The sequence below is a fragment of the Sarcophilus harrisii genome, chromosome 2 (assembly GCF_902635505.1).
Source record: "Sarcophilus harrisii chromosome 2, mSarHar1.11, whole genome shotgun sequence".
Lineage (NCBI taxonomy): Eukaryota > Metazoa > Chordata > Mammalia > Dasyuromorphia > Dasyuridae > Sarcophilus > Sarcophilus harrisii.
Window position 1 is genome coordinate 20,008,297 of NC_045427.1, and position 25,352 is coordinate 20,033,648.

General features: G+C 41.8%; 1 protein-coding gene across 4 annotated transcripts in view; it reads left to right on the forward strand.

Annotated features, from left to right (window-relative positions):
• EXOC6B (exocyst complex component 6B) overlaps window positions 1-25,352 on the forward strand; it is a 490,548-nt gene that overhangs the window by 241,034 nt on the left and 224,162 nt on the right. For all 4 annotated transcript variants that reach the window (XM_031949716.1, XM_031949717.1, XM_031949718.1 and 1 more), the window contains exons 9-15: window positions 10,267-10,350; window positions 10,498-10,544; window positions 13,864-13,984; window positions 17,088-17,159; window positions 17,959-18,056; window positions 20,082-20,187; window positions 20,511-20,620. In XM_031949716.1, coding sequence (XP_031805576.1) covers window positions 10,267-10,350; window positions 10,498-10,544; window positions 13,864-13,984; window positions 17,088-17,159; window positions 17,959-18,056; window positions 20,082-20,187; window positions 20,511-20,620 — 638 coding nt within the window. The remainder of the gene's footprint in view (window positions 1-10,266; window positions 10,351-10,497; window positions 10,545-13,863; window positions 13,985-17,087; window positions 17,160-17,958; window positions 18,057-20,081; window positions 20,188-20,510; window positions 20,621-25,352) is intronic.

Sequence of the window (25,352 nt, forward strand, 5' to 3'; positions counted from 1 at the left end):
GGGGTGGTGATTAATGCGAGGATTGTGCAGGGCATTTGGAGAAGCCTGAGTGCCAAGTATTCCAGAGAGAAGGCACCGTTTAGTTTTCTTCCCTGCAGCGTTATACTTCCACTTCATCTTCAAGAAGAGCCCAAGGGGCAGACCTATGTGGGTAACCTCACGACTGACCCAGGAATTGAGAGCCATGTCCCTCAATTCCCTCATGGACCGGCCGGGGCTCTCCCTCCCAAGCCAGCTTCTCTATAGCTCATTCACAAACTTGGCAATCGGAGTGGAACAATCAAAGGTGAACTGATCCGGCAGCCAGCGGGGAAACTGAACCGATTGTGGGAATGAGGAAGGCGGGCCTAGAGAATGAGATGATGATCTCGGCTTTTATCCTTTTTTCGGCCCCGGTGAAGGAGTAACCGAAATGTTAAAAATGAGGGCACTTCAGAATTAAATGAGGATTTATTTTGACTTAAATATAGAATTTCATTTCATTTATTTTCTTGTCATTTTCAGCAGATAATTTAATTAGTGCATTAGGGCCTAATTAGAAAGATGACTTTCTTTTAAATTCTTAGGAAAGTGTACTTTGGATCTGAAACCTGCTGAATATGTAACATCATGCTGGAATAATAAAGATCCTTTAGGGCTGTTAACCTTGAAATGAAGAACCTTTTAGTGTACATAATGAACTTGACATTTAGTAACATGACTCTGGTGAAATGGAACAGGAAGGGAATAATACTCTACAGACGGCTTTGGTCAGGACGAGCTGGAGAGGGATGAGGAGTGTATGTAATGATGAAGAAGGTCAAGGATTGCATTTGGGGGAGACTTTGGAAGACAGAGGAGAGGGATTTGAAGAGGAAAAAGCAGAAGAAAGAGAAAAAACGAGGTAGAGCACATTGAGGGTGGCTGAGAAGGTGTGAGCTAGAGGAGATTGCTTTCTGTGAGTAGAGATCCTCAGGAGCAGTGGCTACACTGGGGATCTTGCTTTCGAAAGCATGGGCAACAAGTGGGAATTCTGGAGTGGCTTCATGGATGCACAGTGTTACTTAACCAAAGCCAGATCTTTGTTCTCTCTGCTTATGATACAAATTGGTCTTCTCCCCAAAGAGTAAAAATGAGATTTTTTTATTGTCCAGGTTGCTAGAGAGCATTCATTTTTTCTTTGAAAAAGCCAATTCAGAGAAGAAGAAAAGGGATCAAAAAAAAAAAAAAAAGAAGAAGAAGAAGAAGAAAAGGGATCTGAGGAAATGGAAGGGAATCTTGATCTAGGTCAGGGTAAGGAAAATGTCACACAGGAGATAGGAAAGAAATAGAACCCTGGGATACTTAGAACTGGGAGGAAGCCTTGGGGCCTAAGCAAAGAAGAGGAGAACACAGACTTATTGTTCAATGTTGGGATGTTGAACATGCGCAGTTAGTAAGCACCTAATGTGTTCTAGGCCCTAAGAGGTAGGGATCCATATATAAGCCAGAAAGATGTCTCCTGCTCCCAAGGAACTTATACTATAATGAGGAAAATAGCCCATAAAAAGAAGTTGGAGAATTGAACTTGGGGAGAGGAGAAGATCTCAAACAGGAGAGAGAAAGCTTTTGGGGAGGAGACCGAAGAGTCTGGAAAATGAGGGCCAGAACTGGGAACATGGAGACCAGGCAAGTGCTCAGTGGTGGGTCAGCCTGATGATGCAGCAGTCAGAAAGATATCGGCATGTCCAGGGAGAGCCTATAAAGAGTTACCAAGAAAAAAGGGCTGGGAGTGACATGGGGAGTGGAGTGAAAAATGGAGGCGATATCTCCAACTCTGTGACCCTTCTACATTCCACATGAAAAGGGCTGTTGGTGTTCTTGAAGACCCCATCCCATCCTTTTTCTCCCTTTGTCCTCCTTCCCTTCTCATTTTGCCTACTCAATGGTCCTGCCAAAATAGGAATTCTTTCTGGCACCAGGAGTAAATTACAAATGGGCAGAAATCCATTCTGCTTCAGGATTGCTTCTTTGAAAACTGTAGTTAAATCATTAATTAAAATATCAAACAAGTTTCCAGGTTATTGCTCATCCACTGTACTGTGAACTTTAATATTCTTGTTCCCCATTTTTCAGCAGAGTCATCTGTCATTACTGTTCACTGATGATTTGTCAATTGTAGTTTTTGATCATCTGAATCCCATTGCAACAAAACTGGCTTCGCCATTTGGGCCTGAGTTAGGTGTGGAAGTCAGAGTATTCCCATCTTTATTGCTGTAAGGTGTTAAGCATTACATATTTTGGTGGAAAGTGTTCTTTGAGTTGCCATTTTCAATGTATTTTGACTTAACCTAATGATGTTTGAAAAAGAAATGAGCAGAGCAGAAAAGGAGAGGCCTGTTGACGCAGACAAAGGTGAGGGGGTGTCAGTATTGCCAGCTTTTGGTGCCTGGTGAACCTCACAGTATAATGGGATAGGCAACGTGCAGATACATCCACCTAATACATTTACACACATATACACATGATAATTACGTGCAGGTCATTATATATGCATGCTCATACATATACATACTTACATATATGCGAATGATAATCTTAGCGAAAGGCATGCTTATTAAGCATTCTTGAGAAATGGTGAAATTTCAGTTGGAAGCTAAAAAACACCAGGGGAGCAGAGGGAGAGAGGGAAAAAAAACCTGAAAACACCAAGGATCAGTGGAGTTGGGGCAAGGAGGCCAGTGTCACTAGATTGCAGAGTATATGAGAGTCCTGGAAAGGTGTGAAGTGACCAAATTAAGCAAGATTTTATTTTTGATTGTTGAAGTAATAGGGAGCCCCTGGAGTTTATCAAACAAGATTAGTAACAAAGTCAGACAGACTCCCACTGGTGGGAGATGAGGGTGATAACTAAATGAATGAGGGACTGGAGTGGGGAAGACATTTGAGGCTTTTGCAGTGAGCCAGTTGTGAGGTGACAAAGGCCTGTACCAGGCTAGTGGCAATGCTGGGAGCTCATCACGGACATGGATCAGTTAAACTCTTTAGGCTCAGATGTCACGGTCTCTTGGCTATTGAAGCATCTTCACTTGCCCCAAGGGCCCAACGGACTTTCTGGTCTGTGGCAGAACCCTGAGTCCCTGCTTCTGGGCATAGTGAAGAGACCAGCAATTGCATAACTGAGATGGTTATTTATTGTCTTTCTAACTCCCTGAGTTGGCTGTTTTGATCACCCTGTTTTTCCCAGAGATTTCCCATCATACTTCTATTGTCTGTGTGAGAGCATCATTTGGCATTCATTTTTCTCCCCGAACTATGAAAGGCTTTTTTCTATAAAGCCATTCCACCTATGGACCAAGTAAGAACAAGCAGTGGGACCCTACTGATCATCCTAACCTAGAGGAGTTCAACATCTCTGTCCCAATATCCTGTCCAACTGAGTAGCCTCAACATCATTTCTCTACTGTATAGAGCACGCACCTACCCAACAGTATAGAGATAATTATGGTTGAGGCTGGCAATGCACAATTCATGCTAGGCTAATCTGATTTCATTTTTAACAGTTATTAGCTTGTCAGACTAGGGAGATGCTACAGTTATAATTTACCTTGATTACAAACCTGGACAACCTTTTTATGCTAACATTGTGGGCAGGATGAGCTGTTGTCTTGGTTCTCATATTAGTTTAGAGAATTCAGAACTAGTAGGCTGGAAAATAGTCAACATTAACTCAAAAAGAAACTTAGAGTGGAATATTTCCACGATCTGTGCTTGACTTTATGTTGTTGTTCATCATTTATCAGTGATTTTAATAGAGACAGAAAAGCTTGTATGTCAGATTTGCAGAGGACACATAACTTGGTATTATAGATAATTAAACAAAAATAATTTAACAGTTTAGACCATTGGATGAACTAATGAGATTAAATTTAAATGAATATAATAAGCTTTCAGAGTTTAATGCCAATGTTGCATTATGCCAATACTTTTTCCCCCTTAACTCCATAATCTCCTTAACTCCATAACTCCGATATGTACCTTTTATTCCTTTTAAAAATTTATTTATTTTAGTACACATTGCTTTATGAATCATATTGAGAGAGAAGAATCAGAGCAAAGGGGAAATCATGGGAGAGAGAAAAAACCTAAAAAAATAAGTGACCATAGCATGTGTTGATTTACATTCAGTATCCTTAGTTCTTTTTCTGAATGCAGATGGTATTTTCTGTCCAAAGTCTATTGGGATTGCTTTGGATCACAAGTCTTTCATAGTTGATCATCGTACATTCTTGCTGTTTTTGTGTACAACATATTCCTAGTTCTGCTTGTTTTGCTCAGCATCAGTTCATGTAAATCTTTCCAGGCTTTTCTAAAATCAGCTTGTTCTTTGTTTAATATTCTATTATCTTCATGTGCTACAACTTTTTCATCCATTCCCCAAATGATGGGCATCTACACATTTTCCAGTTCTTTGCTACTACAAAAATGGCTGCTACAAACATTTTTGTTCATGTGAGTCCTTTTCCCTTTTTATGATTTCCTTTGTGATACAGACCCAGTAGAGACACTGCTGAATCAAAGGGCATGCAGAGTTTGACAGCCCTTTGGGCATAATTTCAGATTGCTCTCCAGAACAGTTGGATCATTTCACAATTCCACCAGCAACGCATTAGTGTCTTGGTTTTCCCTCATCCCCTCCAATATTTATCGTTATCTTTTCCTGTCAGCTTAGCCAATCTGAGAGGTGTAAGGTGGTACTTCAGAGCTGTTTTAATTTTCATTTCTCTATCAATCAATATCTCTATCAAATAGCAATTTTTTTCATATGACTATAGATGGCTTTAATTTCATCATCTGAAAATTGTCATTCATATCCTTTGACTGTTTATCATTTTGGGAATGACATATTCTTATAAATTTGACCCAGTTGCTTATATATTTTAGAAATGAGATCTTTATCAGAAACACTGGCTGTGAAGATTTTTTCCCCAGCTTTATACTTATTTTAATCTTGTTTCTGTTGCTTTTGTTTACTGAAAACATTTTTAATTTATTGTAATCAAAGTTAACCATTTTTCCTTTCATAACATTCTTTAGTTCTTTGGTCATAAATTCCTCCCTTCTCCAAAGATCTGATAAATACATAATCCCTTCCTCTCCTAATTTGTTTATGATGGTACCCTTTATGCCCACATCATGTACCCATTTTAACTTTATCTGTCTTGAATTTCTGAAATATTATTTTCCACTTCTCCCAGCAATTTTTGTCAAATAATGAGTTCTTATTCCAGAAGCTGGAATTTATCAAATACTAAATTACTGTAGGCCTTGATAATTGTGTCATGTGTATTTAACCTGTTCCATTGATCCACCATTCTTGTTTCTTAGCAGTGCCAATAGTTTTGATAACTGCTGCTTTATAACAGTTTTAGGTTTGGTACTGCTAAGCCACCATCCTTTGTATTTTTTTTTAAATTAATTTCCTTGATATTCTTGACTTTTTGTTCTTCCAGATGAATTTTGTTATTTTTTTTTGTAGTTCCATAAAACATTGTTTTGGTGGTTTGATTGGTATGGCACTGACAATACTTGTTTAAAACTGGTAGTTTTTAGTGGTTTTAGTCTCAGTGTTTGTGAAAAGTATAAAATGGCAGCCCATACAGGTAAGGTGATCTTAGACAGTATTGAGAGGCATCAAGTCTTGGATCAGGAAATTGGTAGTGCTGCCGTACTTGGTCTTGATCAGCTCAAATTTGGAGCAAAATGTTCATTTCTGGATACCACATTTCAGGAGAGACAATGATAAGCTGGAGGGGAATAGGGATGGTCCTCAAGCACCTGCCATGTGAGAATCATTTGAAAAACTCGGGGTTTTGGACCTAAAAGAGAGAAGAAGTATGAGAAATGATAAGTGAGACTTTGAGGGAGATGGGCCTGACTTGAAGGCTTCCAGAAATGAGGAGGATAATAATCCTCTTGTGTCTCACCCTATAGGCAGCCTGTTTCTTGAATATTGTGTTCAGTTATGTGCACCGTGTTTTGGAAAGGATGTTTGTTCAGATGCAGTGTCCACAGGATAACCCCGCATCACAACAAGTTGTTCCCTTAGGGACAGCTCATTGGCGCAGTGGAGAGAGCATCAGTTCTGGAGTCCAGAGGATCTGAGTTCAAATCCAGAAGTTAATACTTCCCAGCTGTATGACTGCAGACAAGCCACTGATTTGCTTTGCTTTGCTCCCCTTCCCCCAAAAAGTTGCTTCCTGGAGGAACTGATCCAGAAGCTCCTCTCTCTGCAGGGTGACCCATAACTCTGCTTCCCCCCATTTGTGTCCATAGTCTGGTGTTCTCCCTCTTCCCACCCCCACCCCCCCAATCCCTCTGACTGTTGCCAGGAATGCTCTACCCTGCTTCATCCCTTAGCATCCCTGGATTCCCTTCGGACTCAGCAGCCTTCCCTATTCCTAGTTCCTTCCCTCTCTCTCTCTCTCTCACACTGAAGGGGTCTTCTGTGAGTGTGTGGTCCCCTCCATTAAAGTCTGCAGAGGTAGGTGGTTGGGGGGGTCAGTATTTGGCTGCCTTCTAGTCGATTAAAGAGCCAAGATGGGGTGCTGAGTGAAAAGTGACCGATGGAAGGGGCGTCTGCCCCAGAGGAGATTTAGGGCCAAGTCAGGCCTACCTGCCAGTGCCGAGACATTCCAGAAGGGACGCCCCACTCAAAAGTCATGTCCCTGGAAGAGCCGGAGCGTGTTTGTCTTGCTGGGCCTGGCTCTGTCCCCCAGGTCCTTTCCATCTCGATGCTGCTGCTTCACCTGCCAAACAAACCAGAGCCCACAACTGTGGCAAGACTTTCCTCTTGATCCTCGGCCTTTCCGTCCCAGCAGTAGCAGCGTCTCTGAGGGGGAGTCTCAGGGCCTTGTTGTTCCATGGCCCCTCCTTGTGTCTCCCTTCTTTGGTCATTGGTCTCTTGGGTATCTCCTTTTCCACTGGACTCTAAGCTGCTTAAGAGCGCAGTCTTCCCCACTTTATTATTTGTCCTCTAGGTGTCTAGTTTCCGTGTGCTGGTCACTGAACTCCAAACCTAGATGTTATGCTCTTTGACGGCAGGCAATGTACTTGCTGTCTAGTGTCTGTTGAGCACCAGCTTCATCAAATTTTTAGTTTTCTATTTCATACATAAAGAATTTTGCTGCTTCGTTAAATTGTGGCTTAGTGACACTCCAGATTTCACTTTCTTCCTCAGTCTCAATTTCTACAGTCCTTTTTTGGAGATAGTCTGGTATCTAGTAGGCCATGGCCTTCTAATGTCCTGGAGTCCTCTAGCCTTCAAGTTATCCCTTGTTTTTAGAGCAGCTCTTGGTCTAAGGCCAGCAGCCCTGGTTGAAAAGTGGAAACTGTAACAGTTTCCAGGCTTTCGTTTCCTGCTCTTTGGTGATAATCCTGGGCTCAACTACAGTGTCTGGGGAGATTGAGTGCTTTGCTGCCGTCTGCCCCGGCCCTTTGCACCAGTCTGTCCTGGGCCATTGAGAGGCTGGGTCTTGTTTCGGGATGCTCTGGGGCAGTGTTCTTGAGAACCTCTCCCCAGTTTTGGTATAAACTCTGAGAGAGCTGGCTCGGCTTCCTCCTCATGGGCTTGTGATCGTTCGGCATGAACTCCGGCTTGGTAACTGTGCTCAGGGACCTCCTTTCCGTCATCCCCAGCCCATTCCTGTTTTCTAGCAATCAGATGCTCCTTGTACTCTTCTACTCAGGGTTGACCTTTTTTAAAAATCAAGATGTTTAAGCAAAACCTTGAGGCATTATACCCATTGTCTTCTGTCTCTTTAGTACCTAGCACATGAAGCAATTTTGGATGTTTATTGAATGCTTACTGAGGATGGTACCTTATATATGAGGGCCAAGTGAATGATTAAAGAGATTAAGGAGATCTGATTAATGTGACATTATGGAAGGACCACTGTACGACAGGCCTGGAAGCCTTTGTATTAGTCCCAACTGATGTCAATGACTAACTAAATTAAGAAAAAGAGAAAAAATAAGGGGAAATCAACAGAACTTATCACTATGATGAAAAAATCTGACAATATATGTAGTGTGTACCACCCCAGTGGACTCCTCATCTCTGCGAAGGTCAGGGCAGGAAAATGTCTTTTTATGGCTGTTCTTTGGGATCATACTTATTCTTTATAATATTATAACATTCCCTTTCCATTAAAAAATAAATATTTGACCCTATCTACCTCAGCTCCAGAGAACCATCCCATGTAACAAATAATACTTTAAAATAATGAAATGGGAAAGAAGAGGGGGCAAAAAACCCAGCACAAGCAGTTAAATATTTTTTTGGGGGGAAAAAACACAACCTGAAAATATATAAAATGTACCATAGCCATGGACCTCCCATCTTTACAAGGAAATGGATAAAGGCACCTTCTTATATCTTTTTGGGAGTACAGGCCTGTTCTTTGTAATTTCAGTGTTAACTTTTGATCACATTGCATATGTGTATGAATCACATTGTGTAAATCTTTCCATGATTCTCTGTATTCATCATATTTATTTTTTCTTACAGCACAGTAGTAGTGTATCACAATTTGTGGATCCTAATCAATAGGAATCTGTGTTGTTTCCAGTTCTTTGCTACTACAAAAAGTGCTGCTATCTGTATTTTTGCTTTTATGGAGACTTTCTTCTTATCAGTTACTTCTTAGTAATATGGAATTTCAGAATCAAAAGGCATGGACATTTTAGTCGCTTTGCATAATTCCAGATTTTTTTCCAAAACTCTGGTGAGCTGCTTTCTGGATTCGGATTTTATGTTCCTTTCCAGGTGGCTCAGGGCCTGGTGCTGGGGCTCAAGTGGACACATCCATCTCGTTCTACTAACATTTCTTGCCCTCAGACATGATGATCCCGGGCTTTGCTTGGTTGAGCCTAAGTTGTCCTCAGAGCCCATTAGAAAATGGGCTGGTCACACCTGGGGGCTGTTGCTGGAGTTTCCATTATTCAACCCAAGACCATTTCTGTTCTGCTGCGAGATTGCTTCTCGTGTTATTTAGGCAGACTTGATGTGCCTCAGGAATTCTGGGAAAAGAGAGATGGGGACTGGTGGCCTTGGCAGACTTGAGAAGGCTGTGTGGAAGAGGCAGGTCTAGACCTGAGCTTAAAAGGTATTGAGCCACCAGAGGAATGGGCCAGAAAGAGCCTAAAAAAGGCAAAAGTTAGATTTGTGTTACATATGGAGGGTTCTAAATCCTGGCAATAAAAGAACTTCATTTTGGAAAGTAACGCAAGAAAAGATTATAAAAGTGATGTGTATCTTAGGATTAGGAAAACATTTTATTACATTTGTATTAACATCCACAAAAACTCACTCTTGTCTTCTTCACTGTCTTAATTAGGAAAATGAGGGAGACAGACATAGCTGGTAATTTATTCATTCATTCATTCATTTATGTTTATTTATTAATTTGTTTTATTATAGCCTTTTATTTACAAGACATATGCAGGGGTAATTTTTCAGCATTAACCCTTGCAAAGCCTTCTGTTCCAAAATTTTCCCTTTCTTCCCCCCACTCCCTCCCCAGATGGCAGCTAGTCCAATACATGTTAAATATGTCAAAGTATATGTTAAATACAATATATGTATACATATACATGCAGTTATTTTGCTGCACAAGAAAAATCTGACTTTGAAATACAGTAAAATTAACCTGAGAAAGAAATCAAAAATGCAAGCAGACAAAATTAGAGGGATTGGGAATTCTATGTAGTGGTTCACACTCATTTCCCAGAGTTCTTTCACTGGATGAAGCTGGTTCTCTTCATTATTGAACAAATGGAACTGATTTGTTTCATCCCATTGTTGAAGAGAGCCACATACATCAAAATTGATCATCATATAGTATTGTTGTTGAAGTGTATAATGATCTCCTAGTCCTACTCATTTCACTTAGCATCAGTTCATGTCAGTCTCTCCAGGCCTTTCTGAAATCATCCTGCTGGTCATTTCTTACAGAATGATAATATTCCATAATATTCATATATCACAATTATTCAGCTATTCTCCAATTGATGGGAATCCACTCTCTTTCCAGTTTTTGGCCACTACAAAGAGGTCTGCCACAAACATTTTTGCACATGTGGGTTCCTTTCCCTTCGTTAAGATCTCTCCATGATATAAGCCCAGTAGTAACACCGCACAGCTGGTCATTTAGAGAGAGACTGACATACTGCAGTTGTAAGCCCCCCACCTGGAGGTAGGTGATAGGGCAGGGCAAATACTCAGATTCTCTTCTCTTGTTTTTTTAGGGTGCTCGGGAAACCTTCGAAAACTACTACAGGAAACAGAGGCGGAAACAGGCTCGGCTAGTGCTCCAGCCTCCCTCCAACATGGTAGGACTCTTGCGCCCACTTTTTTCAAGCCCGCTACCTCATGGGAGAGTTCACTATTATCTCAAGAAGGCTCCAAATGGGTGGTTACTTGGATACTGAGCCTTCTTGATTTTCATCTCAAAATTTTTGTTTTTTGCTTTGTTGCAGCATGAAACTTTAGATGGCTACAGGAAATATTTTAATCAAATTGTAGGGTAGGTATTCTTTTTATTTTTATATTTTCTTGTAAGCAGACATTTGTGGTTTCTATAAAACAGATAATGTATTTCTTCAAAAAATATTTGTGTGTATGTGTCTGTGTGTGTGTCTATACATACACACACACTTATATATGGTATACACACACAGAGATATGTGTAAATATAAAAGTGTTGAGTTGACAAGACACAATTTTAGTTTTCTTTAGGGGTTCTAGAGAGACGACTATCTGGATCTTTGTTGTTTTGTGTATTTTAGGGGGAGATGCTGGTCTGACCTTACCCTCCTTTGTTAATTACTATATTCAAAAGAGTGGAACTGAATGTCTTGTATGTCTGTGTATCTCCTCTATTATAGGCATGATTTTATCTTCCAGAATCAAAGGAAGTGGCATAGATATGTGAGAGGAAAGAGCCTTTGTTTGACATGAGGGCCTTTTCTTGGAGAGTCTGAGTGGTTATTCCATTTGTCATGAAAAGCAAAAGAAGGTACTAGCCACTATTATAATAGAAATAGAGAGAAAACAGCAGATATGGGGAAAAGAAATGTCACAAAAAGTAAAAATTGATATCAAGAAAAAAGTTACTGGAGAGTGGAATAGTTTTGCAGAGAGAGAGAGAGAGAAGGGAAATAGTAGATTCATATTGATTGTTGAGAAGAATCAACTTGAAGTGTAACAGGAAACTATTTTTATCATTATGAACTATTTGGTAACCAATAATTGTTCCTGTTCTTGTTCAATCATGTCTGACTCTCCATAATTCTTTTTGGGGTTTTCTTGGTAGAGAAACTGGAGTGATTTGCCATTTTCTTTGATAGATGAGGAAACTGAGGCAACCAGGGTGAAGTGACATAGCCAGTGAGATGTATGAGACCCCATTTGGACTCAGGAAGAAAAGTCTTCCTGATTCCATGGGTGTTTCGCCTTGAGCAGAGACTAGTGACAGTCACCATGTCACCTAGCTTCAGGCCCTCAACAGAACTGAATCTCTGGGCCTTGTGGCGCCCCCGGCCCCTTTGTCAGCAGTGTCAATTACCAAGGTTGAATTTGGGGGAGCTGTGTGTGGTGTGATATGGTACGGAGAACATGCCGGGGGAGGGGCCCTTGGTCCAAATTCTCAAACTTACTCTTCCCCTGGCAAGATATTGCCCAAAGGCAAGTCCCTCATTTGAGGGGCTCTAAGTGTGTTGTGACCCCACTTCCTGAGGGGTTCAACAGCAGGTAAAGAAGGTAGCTCCCTCTCCCCCCGGCCCCTTTGGAGAGACTCAGTGCTGGGCATGACGCAGGCCTGTACCACTGTCCTGAGGTCCCCTGGTCAGACCAGATGGGCACTGTTGGGTTCCTTTCTGAAGGCTGTGCTCCAGAATGGTGAGCTGCAGGTGCCAGTGCGCTGAGGCTTCTCAAGGTTCCAATCCTGCATCCCACCAGTGGTGGACCTTTGGCTCCCCTGACCATGAAAGGGGCAGTTCCTGGAATAAGAGAGGGCCAGCTCTCTTCCCCTCCCATTGTCCTTAAAGTCCGTCTGGGCCTCATGGCAGGAGGGCATTGGTCAGCTAGGGAACACGGAGAGGAGGCCAGCGAGGGAGGGTGGGAAGCTAGTGCCTCTCACTTCAGACTGCAGGAGGATGTTGATGGAACTTGGGGTGTTTGGCCTTGAGCAGGGACTAGTGACAGTCACCATGCCATCTAGCTTCAGACCCTCAAAGGAACTGTACACAGAGAAGGGATTCCCTGGACTTCTTCAGAACTGAGAACCAGAGCTGGAGGTTTAAATGAGTTCAGTTGAACTCAGAGTATTAGAACCACTTTAATCTGCAACTCACTTAAGTCCTTCTTAATTCATTTCCCAGCCCTTCTTTAGGGAGTTCTCACAATTTAATTTGTGCTGGATTTCCAGGATTAGACATTGATAATTAGGCTTACTCTTTTTTCTCTTATTTTAAAATTTTAAAAAATAATAATAGCATTTTGTTTTTCAAAATACATGCAAAGATAGCTTTCAACATTCACCCTTCTAAAACCTTGTGTTCCAAATTTTTCTCCCTTTCTTCTTCCCTTCCCCTTGACAGCAAGTAATGCATATATGATAAACATGTGCTATTCTTTTTAACATATTTCCATATTTATCACGCTGTATAAGAAAAATCAGGTCAAAAAGGAAAAAAATGAGAAAGAAAACAAAATGTAAGCAAACAACAACAAAAAGGTGATAATACTATGTTATGATCCACACTCAGTTTCCATAGTCCTCTCTCTGGGTGTAGATGGCTCTCTCCATCACATTGGAATTGACCTGAATCACCTCATTATTGAGAAAGAGCCAAATCATTGCTGTTGATCATCACGTAATCTTCTTGTTGCTGTATACAATGTTCTTGGTTCTGCTCATTTCACTCAGCATCAATTCCTGACTCTCCAGGCCTCTCTGAAATCATCCTGCCAGTCATTTCTTACAGAAAAGTAATATTACACAATACTCACACACCATAACTTATTCAGCCATTCCTAACTCATGGGCCCCAACTCGGTTTCCAGTTCCTTGCCACTACAAAAAAGGCTTTTCCCAAACATTTTTGCACATGTGGGTCCTTTTTGCTTTTTTTTAATGTTCTATTTGGGATACAGACCCAGTAGAGATACTTAGACTTACCTTTGTCAAACAAAACCTCCCATGGTTTCACTTTTGGGTCAAATAGGTTAAAACAAGCTTTGGAATTGAGAAGCAAGTATGTTTGTACTAAACACTGACAGTTTCTGTTTTATGACAGTTTCTATTAGCGTATTTTCTATTATGAAGATTATTAACTCATTTAATAATTATTCTGGTTATATGCACTTTGATGTTTAAACTCCATGTCACTGTTGTATAAGGTCACTACGTGACCTTTTTTGGAAAGTATTTTGTCATTATTTTAGTTTTATTTGCTATCTTCATTCTTTAATTTTTAAACTTTATTATCCTGTTTCAAAGTTGTTTTTTTTTTGAAGATCTGATATATACTTGTGCATCACAATTGGACATTTACAAATCCTTACATTTGTCTCTCAAATTGATGTATGTAATTTTTAATAGCAGTGCAACTTCAGGCTCTTTGGCAGCTACTCGAGAGATACACATGTGTGGGTATAGTTTTACTGGTGAGAAGTCTGCTCCCCATGAGGAGAACAGACTGTTTTCTGTAAGAAGAAATTGACCATTAACTGTACTAATGGTGTGAGCTTTGTCTTTGGGGCACATGATGTTTATCCAACCCTGTTGATAACATCCAGGCTCTGTAATTTCCGACATCTGTGATTCTTCTCTTCTTTTTCAGTTTTTTTGTGGTTGAAGATCACATTTTACATACAACTCAGGGCTTAGTGAATAGAGCCTACATTGATGAACTATGGGAAATGGCCTTGTCAAAAACCATTGCTGCACTTCGGACACACTCGGTAAGTGAGCAGCCTCTGAGAGGTCTGCTCGGGCTCTCACTGACCCCCTGAGAAGGCCTTTCTTATGCTTTTTCTTTTAAGTACAGTGCACAAGGACATGTTGGACAATATGTGTATTGGGTGCTCTCTCCCTTGGAGGGCTATTCCCTTCCACTCCCTTGATGGACACATTCTTCAATAGTGAGCTCACCTTTGGCTGAAGGTCCAAATTGGAAATTATAATTCTGTGTTCTGTTTTTGTTTTCATTTTAATCTGGGTTGATTTTTTTCAAGACATACCAGTAGAGGGAGCTTGGCCATTCTCAATCAAGGTGGCAAGGTGACAAGTCCTGTGTGTGATTGCTATTGAATTAGAGAATTAAGGTATTCCAGATTTGGAAGGGACAATATGTATAATTAAGTGAAGCATTCTCATTTGGGAAGAGACCAAAAAAATACCAAGAGGAAAAAAGAAACACAAGTTCTTTGCTTCAGGATTTTTATATAATATGCAATCGGTGAGGGAAAGAGCTAAATTTTTTTTGGACCTTGAATTTTGATTTAATGAGCCACAGGCTTCCTTGTGGAGCTCAGAATGAATACAACCACTTTTCTTTTTTAAACAGTTGCTCTGATTTCATCAATTGAGTGGAATTGATCTCTGAAATAAATTGAGATGTCTGTGAAAGTCTTTGTTCAGTTTATCTGAGCAGTAGCTTCAAGATGCCTGCCAGATCCACTGGATGTTATTCTCAAAGACAGTCAGAATACCATTGGATCTGCCTTTCAGCTGAAGTCCAGTCCTAACCGCTGATATGATCCCTGTTTTTTAAAAAAAGAACAAAATAAGGAGTGAGCTATTGCCAGGTCACTAGAGCCCTTTCTTCTTAACCTTCTGCTCTCATTGGTATGCTGTGACTTAGCCAGTCCTTTACATATCAGAGGGACAAGTGAACCTGTGGCAGAGGCTTTGGTTTCCACACCACAGTGTCTGAAGTTTGGGCTAGAGCCACGGCCAGATGACCTCTTGTGTGGAGTCTGTGTGGAATTAACGAAAGGGAAAGCTTAGGGATCCATAAACGTTCCTAGTTGAAAAGTTCCCTCTGTTCATTTTCCAGAGGAACCAGTTCATTTTCCCAGAACACCTCACTGGCCTAAGATTTCACAGTATTAGAACTCTGGTCTCTTGGCCACTTCTCTGTCCACTCCATCTTAGGGGCCAATTGTGTTCACATCTCCCTATGGCTAATTCTCAATCTTAGTGTTCCCTGTGGAGTCATGGGCCATTTACTTCTGTAAGAAGTCGGGCCTTGCCACCCCAGTGTGAGCATGTCCCTTGCACTGAACTGCATGTGTGCAGAGCAGGAGAACTTCCTGACTTAATTTTGAAAGGGGGGGGTGGGATTCAGATCAAAAATGGAACTTTTTCTGAATTGTAGGGGAATGGGAACTTTTCTTTTTCTGTTGACCTAATAATGTAAAAGAGCTGCCTAACTTCTGTGATAAATGGACGTTTATGGGGCTCTGCCCACGAGGATTGGTTGTTTTCCATGCTTCCCTCCCCTAGTGCCCATAGGCAGGCCAGTTATGCTGTGTTTGCTTTTGTAGATGTTTATTGATAATGGTGTTGAAGGAACCGTGAAATGCACCCAGCTCTTGTCTCCATGCAGGGTTAGGGTTCCAGGGAAGGGCCTCCAATTCATTGTGAGGATGAAATCTAGACAAATGCTTTATGTTAAGAGCTCCAATTGTGTTGGAAAGGCTCAGATACTCACCAGTCCCCGTATTTACTAATGACAACTGTGCCCTTGTGGGGACTCTCTGAGCCCTGCTGCTGTGGGTCTCTTAGACTGTGTGAAGAGAGGCCTGTGTCCTTCGGGACCCTCTCTTTAAGTGGCTTATGGAAGTAGCATTGGAAATCAAGGCTCTCCTACCACTAAACATCCCCTCTGGGGCTTCTGAGTCTCCATCCTGTGACTTGAAACCAACTTAGAGAGAGCAGAGTGTTCTTGAGGCCCTGGGTCGGTGTGCCTCCCCGGGGCTGTAGGGAATGTCCCATCTCCCCAGGCTCTCAGCTCTTCCCTTTCAAGGAGAGCTGAGATAACAACAAATACAGCCCCATTCTCTCAAGGGGCCAGATTGAGCGAGGGGTGAATGACTCTGCATTTCTGAGGAAAGCGGCGGCGTCCTCGGAGAGCTGCTTCTCCCACTGAGGAGCTTTCCTTCCTCCGAGGGGAGCTGTCCTCAGGTGTTCTCGTCTAGAGGTTCCAAAGCTCCCCTGCCCTCTCGCAAGGAAGGGGAGAAGTTTCTGAAGCCCCTGGACAGCCCCAGACTCTATTAGGGTTCAGTTGTTGGAAAGGAAACAAGCTTTTTTCATCACAAACAAGGGGGTGAAATGAGCTGGGAAGTGAAGCCTCCTGCCCTTAGTCAGGCTGTCAAGTCCAGGGTTCTGCTCTTTTTCAGCAAGTGCTCAGGGAGCACCTCCGCCACTGCAGGCCTGAGAGCCACTGCAGGAGCACACCTCTAAGGATGGGCACGTGCACTGACTGCACCACTGGTCTCTGAGCTGCCTGGTTCTGCATAGGGAGGACAAAGGGTGACGATATCACTGATGATCCTGTGGGGCAGCTACCATGCTTCCCCTTGTCCCGAGACATCTAGTGCACTACTGGTATCTTAGTGTACATGTTTATCCAAGTTCATTCAGAAGTTAAATAACTTAATAGTTTTCCAGGGGACTCTTTAAAGCAGAACTTGGAATCGAGGCCCTTGGGTTGGAGCCACAGCTCTCAGGTTCCCTAGATGTATAATCAGCAAGAAGTCCCAGGGCATTGCTCAGTCTCAGTTTCCTTTCCTGTTCAAACTCATACTGTCTCACACTGCAGTGAACTGTGGTTTCAGTTGCCAATGGCTGATATGTGTTTTTTCCCATAAACCTGCTTCTGGATCTTGGTGGGCAGGCTTTCAGTGCCAGTATTCTCTGCTGGCAGAGCCCTTAGCACTTGGATTTGGAGACTGTAGAGCCTCTCTGGACCTGAGCAGGGGTGAGTGGTAAACTCCATTTCATTGGGTTTTCAAGGCTGAAGTTTTGTTCTTTTTTTTTTTCCTTTGTTATTTCCCATAGTCTTACTGCTCAGACCCAGACCTGGTATTAGATTTGAAGAACCTCATTGTCCTTTTTGCCGATACACTTCAGGTATGTGACTCCATTTAATTAAATTAAGCTCAGCCCTTGTGTAGTTCTCGACCTACATAAATTTGGAGAGATAACTTTGTGTTTATTTTTCCATGTGGCACCTCTGCTAGGTCATTTTTCTGTTCCTTGTGTCCCCCTCTGCCCTCTTCCCACTTGCCTTTGGACCTTCCTCGCCCACATTTATAGAGCACTGAGTAAATTCCCACTTCCAAACAGCAGGAAGTGAGAATCTGGACTCCAGTCAATGGTGTCTTTGGAATTCCTTGGGTTCTGCCTTTTAGGGAAGTATTGATTTAGAGGAATCCAAGGGAGCCCGTGTGGTGTGTGGTGGGGAGGGGCATGGGTTCCCCTCTTCCTTTTGGCTTTCATTAAGGATTGGGAAGAAGGGCTGCTCTTGGGTAGAAGGAGGTAGGAGTGGGGAAGGCTCATGTGTCAGTATGCAGGATGTTGAAGGTGATCTTAATATTAGGAATGGTTTTAACTTTCCAAAGCTAAAGGTTTAAATCCATATGAGCCCTAGACTGGCTGCCTTTGGGGCAAGAATGGCAGGCCCACCCAATTAAGTCACATTTGAATTGGTAATCAAGTCAGGAATGATGCAGTTCAGGGCCTGTTCTGCAGTCAGAAAATAGGGGATCATAGCTGCTCCTCCTTCCTAGGCTCATTGTGAGGCACTAGTGGGAGGGTGTTGGGGTGATGATACGTGGTCAGCACTGAAGAAATGCTTCTTTCCTCCTTCCTCTCCTTTATAAAGTTAACAAGTTAGAAAAACTGAAGCTGACTTATTCCTCTTTCCCAGGTGTATGGTTTCCCAGTAAACCAGCTTTTTGACATGCTGCTTGAGATCAGAGACCAGTATAGTGACACCCTATTGAAGAAATGGGCGGGCGTTTTCAGGTGAGAAATGAACCTTCACCTTTGACTTTGAGGCCCTGGCACGTCGCCCCTGACAGACCCTTATTGCTGTGCCCGTCATAGATTCTTGAGTTCAAAAAGGGCTTCGCTTTGGAGACCAGAGAAGCTGGCCTGCGTTAGGAACCAGGGTCCGTGTTGCTTCCATTTCCAAATCCCCAGGATAGCTGAGAGCATTGCCTCTGATTGTTCCGGTATCCCTTAAAAAGCATTCAGTTGTCGGCAGCGATATGTTGCTGAAGCATAACCATGAGCCAAATCCTGGCCCCTTTTTGGAGAAGTTGTGATCTCAGGCAGTTCCTGGCCAGAGGGGGAGCTTAGGAAAGGTTGATTGCTTGGTCATGTTTGTGGTATCCCTCAGAGAGTGACACGGGCCTTCTGTCATGGAGTGGCCCTCACCCCTTCCTCCAGGGCATCAGTGGGGCAGATGAGGAATCAGAGCGGGAAGAGACTCGGGGGCTCCATTCCTACTTGCTCCACAGAAGAGGGGGTGACGACACCTTGCCCAGCGGTGGTCACACAGCCCAGAGGGAGGTTCAAGGATGGAGCCAGGCCTGGAGTCAGGAGCACTCATTTACCCGAATTCAGGTCCAGCCTCAGACACTGACTAGCTGTGTGATCCTGGCCAGGTCACTAAGCCTTGGGGGTCTCAGTTTCCCTACCTGTAAAAAGAACCAGAGAAGGAAATGGCCAATCACACCAGGGTCTCTGCCCAGAAAACCCCCACATGGGGTCCCAAAGAGCCAGACATGATTGAGGTGACTGACTGAAAACAAGAACCCAGATCACCCAGACAGCACGTGAAAGAGGCAGGCTTTAAGGTGAGCCTCTGATTCCAAACCCTTGGCAGTACTGGTGATCTCAGACCTTAGGTGCCATATAATTAGATGCAGGAAATAAACTGCTTTAGAGAATTTGTTAATTTTTCTGATGGAGTTTCCCTTACCTCTCCAAGACCATGCGAATGAATCCAGTTTGTCCGATTTACAAGAAGCAGGGCTCTCGAGGGAAGGAGGAAGGTTAGTGGTATAACAGGGCTGCCCTCTTGGTCCCCAGATTTCCTAAGAGGAAGCAGCCTTATGGATGTGAAGCTTTCCGGAAGTCAGATGTTCCTCTGGTGAGGAAGGAGGAGATGAGGAAGATGGGAGTGGAAGGATGGGGCCCAGGTCCCGGCCGTTCTCTTAGAGTCCACCAGGGCTGATCTCTGGTTTCTGTCACAGACTGGCCCCAAGGACCCTTATCTCTGGACAGAGGTTTCCCTTTATTTCTCCTGTCCCCTTCTGCCATGCGGGGTCATGCATGTAGTGTCAGGCTGGCGGTCGGGCTCTGCCAAGGAAGAGCATACATCCTGGTTTCTACTTTAACACTCAGGTGTTCTAGGGTAGGCTTCTGCCCACATGGCCCTCGTCCCCGGGCCGTGTTTGGATTGACAGCTTGTGTTTCCCTCCCTCTGGGGAGCTCCAGGTATAGATGCTTAATTAGAGCCCACTTGCGGCTGACTTAAGGTGACCTAGAAAGCCCCGAGCGCTCACCCACGTGGGAGCTGGCGCCTCACAAAGGCCAGGGTCAGGTACCTGAGGAGAGGCCCCGGGGAGTCCCAGAGCCTGCCTGTATCTTCCTGCAGGAGCGTCCACTCTGCCCTCCTCAAAGCTCATGTCTTCCTAGTTTCACGGGCTGTTGGTTAGGATTCTCCTTCCAGCCGAGGCAGCCATCGAGAAGGGCTGAGAGATCTGGTCACCTTGTGCTGTTGGGAGAACATGGAGACCACATGGGGAGCAGGGGGACTGGAACATCGTCCTGGCTGCCCCTCTCTGGGCTAGCTCAGCCATCTTGGCATTTAGCGAGGGGCTGGAGGAAAGCCTTGGACTTTGTGATGATTTTCTGAGTGAGACAGAAATCTTCTTCCAGGATCATCTGAATTTGGTGACAGTGGGTGTAAGTTCCTCTCCTTCTCTTTATTTGGGCCTTGAGATAATAAATAAATAAATAAACTCTTCTTCCTCTCTGTAGAAACATTCTTGATTCAGACAACTATAGCCCCATACCAGTGTCCAGTGAGGAGCTCTATAAGAAGGTGGTTGGACAGTTCCCCTTCCAAGATCCAGATCTGGAAAAGGTAAGGAGAGCTTTCCAGTCACTGGATCCTTTGAAGCTTTTCTTTCTGGCCTTGAGGATCCCTTTTGGTTTCCTCAAAGTGTGACCCCTTTTAACTCCCAAGTAGAGCCTGCCAGGGCCTGAAGCTAGAGGAGAGGAGGGGTCCCCTAGACTTGCTCTCTTCTGGAGGGCTGGGGCTGGGGTTGGGGTTGGGGTTTTGGACTCTGGGATGTTGTTTGTTGCTTTAAATTGAGGCGCCTGTTTCTTTTGGTTTGTAGCTTGTTTGTGAAGGTCTTTAATGTCTGCTGGCTTGTGACTCGGTGTCTTTATTTCCTGCATTTACAGCAGCCGTTTCCAAAGAAGTTTCCTTTCTCTGAATTTGTGCCTAAGGTTTACAATCAAATTAAAGAATTTATCTACGCCTGTCTTAAGTTCTCAGAAGATCTCCATCTGAGGTATAGTATGAGACAACACAAACACAGCCAGTGCCAGGGTCTTGCACTCTCTAGACAAAGACATTCTCAAAAATCTGCGATGTTCTCCTTGAGTTTGGAAGACTTAGTCTGGCCCCTTCCCAGTGTGCTTTTGCCTTATTCACAATGTCAAAGGGAACAAAGAGCAGGGAAATCTTTGGAGCCTTGTTTCCCCTTGAATTTATTCCTTCCACCAGATTTGCTCTGGGCCATTTCTTTGCCTAGTGCTGACTGATAATCAGGACGTGCAGCAAGTTGCATGGCTTTGCCTTCAGGGTTCAGCTTCCCCTTCCTTTGCGTGGTTACATTTTAAAGCCAGCTGATTTAAGGCCAGTGGTTGAGGAATTGTCTTGCAGGGATCAGGGACGAGGTTTAGTTTTATTTTTCATCTTTCCCACAAAGTGCCTTGTAGGATGATTGGAGATAGCTGTTCTAAGAAAATACTAGTATGTTTCATTTCTGTTCAGAGAATATATATCACTACATTAAACGGAAAAAATTAGTCTCGAGGAGTTTATAGTTCCTTATTCTGACTGGACAGACTGTGGTTTGATTCCCCCAAAGTAATGTTTTTTTAATTGTATTTACCTAAAAAATATTTGTGGGTTATACACATAAGTAGTCTTCTCAGATGGTCTAGTGTCATCAAACTAAGAGTGGATGAAGCAGCTAGGATGGCCCCCCATCATGAGAGAGGGCCACACCTAGAGCAGCCAGGTGTGAAACAGAGAAAGGTCACCATTATGTCATTCCATAATTCTGTTTTCTTCCCCCCTTCATCCTCTGCTGGTGAAACACGAATTAGATTTTTCACAAGATATATACATGACATTCCATGATAGTTTGAGTTTTCCTATTGTTTTTGAAACTAAATTTTTCCTTTCTTTTCTTAATTATACCACTTAGAAACAAAAAATGTTTTAGCAGTTAAATAACCAGAGCCCATAAATGGCATATTGAGACAAGTTTTTCTCCTGCTTTGCCCTCCAATTTGAGATGAAAGGTGGGACTGGGAAGCCGGCCTGCTCTCTGACCTTCCTGGGAAATGTTGCCAGACATCATAGAGATGTCAGATTTCCCTGGCTTTTGGAGCGGAGATGCTCCCTGCGGATTACAAATCCGGGCTTCAGCTCTTTTCTCCGTGACCAGGATGATGGCTTTTGTCCCTGAATAGTCTTCAGGGCACTACCTTCTTATGTCCATGGATGAAAGGGACTACAATTCTTTGAAAGTGGCCCCACTTCTTGGCGGGGAAGGGAGAGTGTGGGCAAAGCCAGTGAGGGCCTTCCTCTTGCTCAAGTCCATGAAGTATTTGCCTGAAAACTCCAGTTGACACTTTCTGCTTTTCACACTGACAGTCTGAATGAGGTTTTTATTAAGAAGTTTGCTTACTAAGCTGACAGCAAGATTCCAACCGCCCTCCCCAACTTCTTTCTTTCTTTTCTTCTTTTCTTTTTTGGGGGAAGGAGGGTTGTCATTTACCTTACACCCTGGAGTGACTGAGGTCAGTCTGTCAATCACAGCTGACTTTGAGGTCACGGCTACTGTTATGGGATATGAGACATTAGCTGTCATGAACGCAGACGCTTGTGTGCTTTTTTAAAGCACTTGGCTAGATTTTTCCTTCCAGGAAAACTAGGCCCTATAGACAGAAAATCAGGGTAGGTGGAGTTTTGAATGTGGATTGTTTTTTTTTTTTTTTTTTTTTTTGTAGCGGGGGGAGTGGGGAGGTGGAATTCATTCTCTTGAATCAACTTTTCATTTTTGTCAAGCAAAAAAAAAAAAAAAAAAAGTGGGGTGGGGATCATCTCTTTTACATTGGCCAGAATTCATCGAAAGGTATTAATAACATTTAGAGGAGTCTGCCTTAATTACATGTTTTTTGAGGACATAGGTCTCCTTTTGAATGAAAGTTCATGTAAAAAACAACAGGGAAATTATGTCTTTAGGGGAAAAGAGTTTTCTGGCAGCCATGGTTGACTTGTTTTTTTTTATTATTTTGGTTTTGGGAAATAAGGAGTACATATTGTCTAAAGAATGAAGTGAGTGAAGAAGGAGAGGAGAAAAGTTGATCAGTCCTGTCCCATTTCCCAGTCTTTAGCTGGCACAGACAGTGAAAATAAACCCCTATTGGAAAAGGAAAACTATACTTCATATTAGAGAGGGTTCTGCAAGGGATATTGGTAAAAATCGCATAATTTGGTGAATTGTATAATTTCTGTGTCCTATTCCTCTAACCCCTTCCTCTGTCTTGGTCTTAAATCTCCAAAATGGAAAAGTCCACGGAACACATTTACCTGTCTTGTTTTTGGTGTCAAGCTTAGATTGACTCCTAGGGAGCACTGCTCATTCAGCAGGCCTTTATTTCTTAGAGAAGGCACATATTTCTCCATGGTATTATAAGTGATTGATACTCCCTGTGGATCAAACCCATCAGGCAGTGTTGGAAGGACCTGATCTCCTCATTTTGCAACAGGATTTCTCATTTTGTTCTTGGCTAAAAATCTTGCCATGACTTGATTGTGATATTTGAGTAAAAAGTAATACTTTAAATTCTGTTTCCAACAAGACAGTACGGAAAAGGACCTTATTGTGCGTTAAATATAGTGAAAACATCCTGGAATGTCAAATCTAGAACTTCCAGATTAAAAAAAAAGTACAACAAATCCTAGAAAGAAATATTTCAAGAACAAAGGAACCTTCTATAACTTCTGTAAAGAGGAGAACACCTTGGTGTATGTTTCAGAAGATAAAGTCTAAAATGTAAAACTAAGTATAATTACCCAGCAAGAATGAGTGTAATTTTACTGGGAAATAAATGGAATTTGAATAAAATAGAGTACTTTTGGAAATTCCTGATGAAAAGAGTTGATCTGGAGCTTTGAAAGGCAAACTCAAGCAATAGGAGAAACCTAGAAAAGTGAAATATTTGAGTATAAGGCTCTAATAATTGTGTGAACTGCTTATGTTCTAAGAGAGGGGGAAAAGGAGAAGTGCCCCTTAATAGCTTCAGAGAGAGATATAAGAAAGACAAAGATAGCATCTGGGTGTAGTTTTTTCCCCCTATTTTGTTGGTCTAAAAAAAAAGAGGTTAAGTTATAAATATATTAAGGAAAAAGTAAGAGAGAAGGAGAAGGGGATGAAACTTATTACTTTTTCTCATCTTTGGAATGCATAGAAGATTCTTCAGATAGGAAGGTTGGAGGGATGGAGTGACAAGGATGGGTATCTCACTAAACTCATTTTTATTTGAAATTTACAAATGAGGTTTGAACACACACACTTACACCTACCTACATACATACACTTATACACACATAAAGATTTTGGGGTGGAATTACACTTAAATCAACAGGGAAACAGGAGAGGACAACATTGTAGGTGTTTAAGAAGTAAGGTAGAATCAGAAGAGACATAAGTAAAACAAACTTCAACTTTAGGGAGGGTGGATCATGAAGTGAGGATTTAAAAAAAAACAATAGTATGATCCAAAGATTGAAAAGAGGGGCAGCAAAAAGGGAACAGTCTGCTTTGGTTAATGATTACCATTATTGATCACCTTTCTTTTCTTTTTCTACTTTTCTCAGTATAAAAAACTAACCACAGTTTTTATGCTCACTTTCAATTTTTAGCTAGCTATAAGTAAACAAATCAAGATATCTATTAATAATCTATTAAATATTAAGAATTCATAAAAAGCTATCTCGTCCTTTACTTTGCTTAGAGGGCAGCAATGATTTAAAGAGAGTTTAAAAAAAAGTATGGGAAGACGTACTTATTATTTTATATTAATATAGTCTTATAAACACACACACACACACACACAAGATGAATGATATGAACTCTCCCATAAAATGGAAAAAGTCAACAGAATGGGTTGAATGGGTTACAAGCAAAAATCCATCAATAAGTTGTTTATAAGAAACACTTAAAACAGTGATTCACATAGAATTAACAAGAAACATAATAGCATAGAGCAAAGCAAGAGTTAAGAGAGTAAGAAGTATGGGAGGGTATAGTTAAAATATTAATACATTCTTATAATATAGCAGAATGAATTAGAAGACAAAAATTTAACAATAAATTGTTTATAAAATACTTAAAATAGTGATTCACACACAGAGTTAATATGAAGGAATATCACAGATCATGCCTAAGACAAGTTAAAAAAGACAAGTGTAGCACTCATCATAGACAGAGCAACAGTAAATTTAGAGATGGTTAAAAGAAATAAATAGAAACTCCATTATAATTAAAAATATCATAGGTAATGAAATAATATTAACACCAAATGCCATAACATCTTAAATTCTTGAAAGAAAAATTAATCTAATTTCAGGGAAAATGGCAGAATGAAAGTTATTATGCTTTTTTTCCATATCTATTCAAATCCAATAAATAGATTGACAAGAAAGATGGTAAAGACCTGAAAATAGTTTTAGAAAAGACAGATATGACATGTATAGGAATTAACTATGTGATGAATCAAAAGGAAACTTTTGAAGGAGGGAAAATTAAGACTAGGTGGATTTACAGCTGGATTCTATAAAACATGCAAAAGAACAATTCTATTCTTACATAAAATTGCATAAATTTTGTATAAAAAAGCTGAAAGAAGAGAACTTTATTAGATTTCTTTGATGAGACAAATATGCTATTAATACAAATCAGAGAAAGAAAACTATACTTATCCTGATCAACACCAACATAAAAG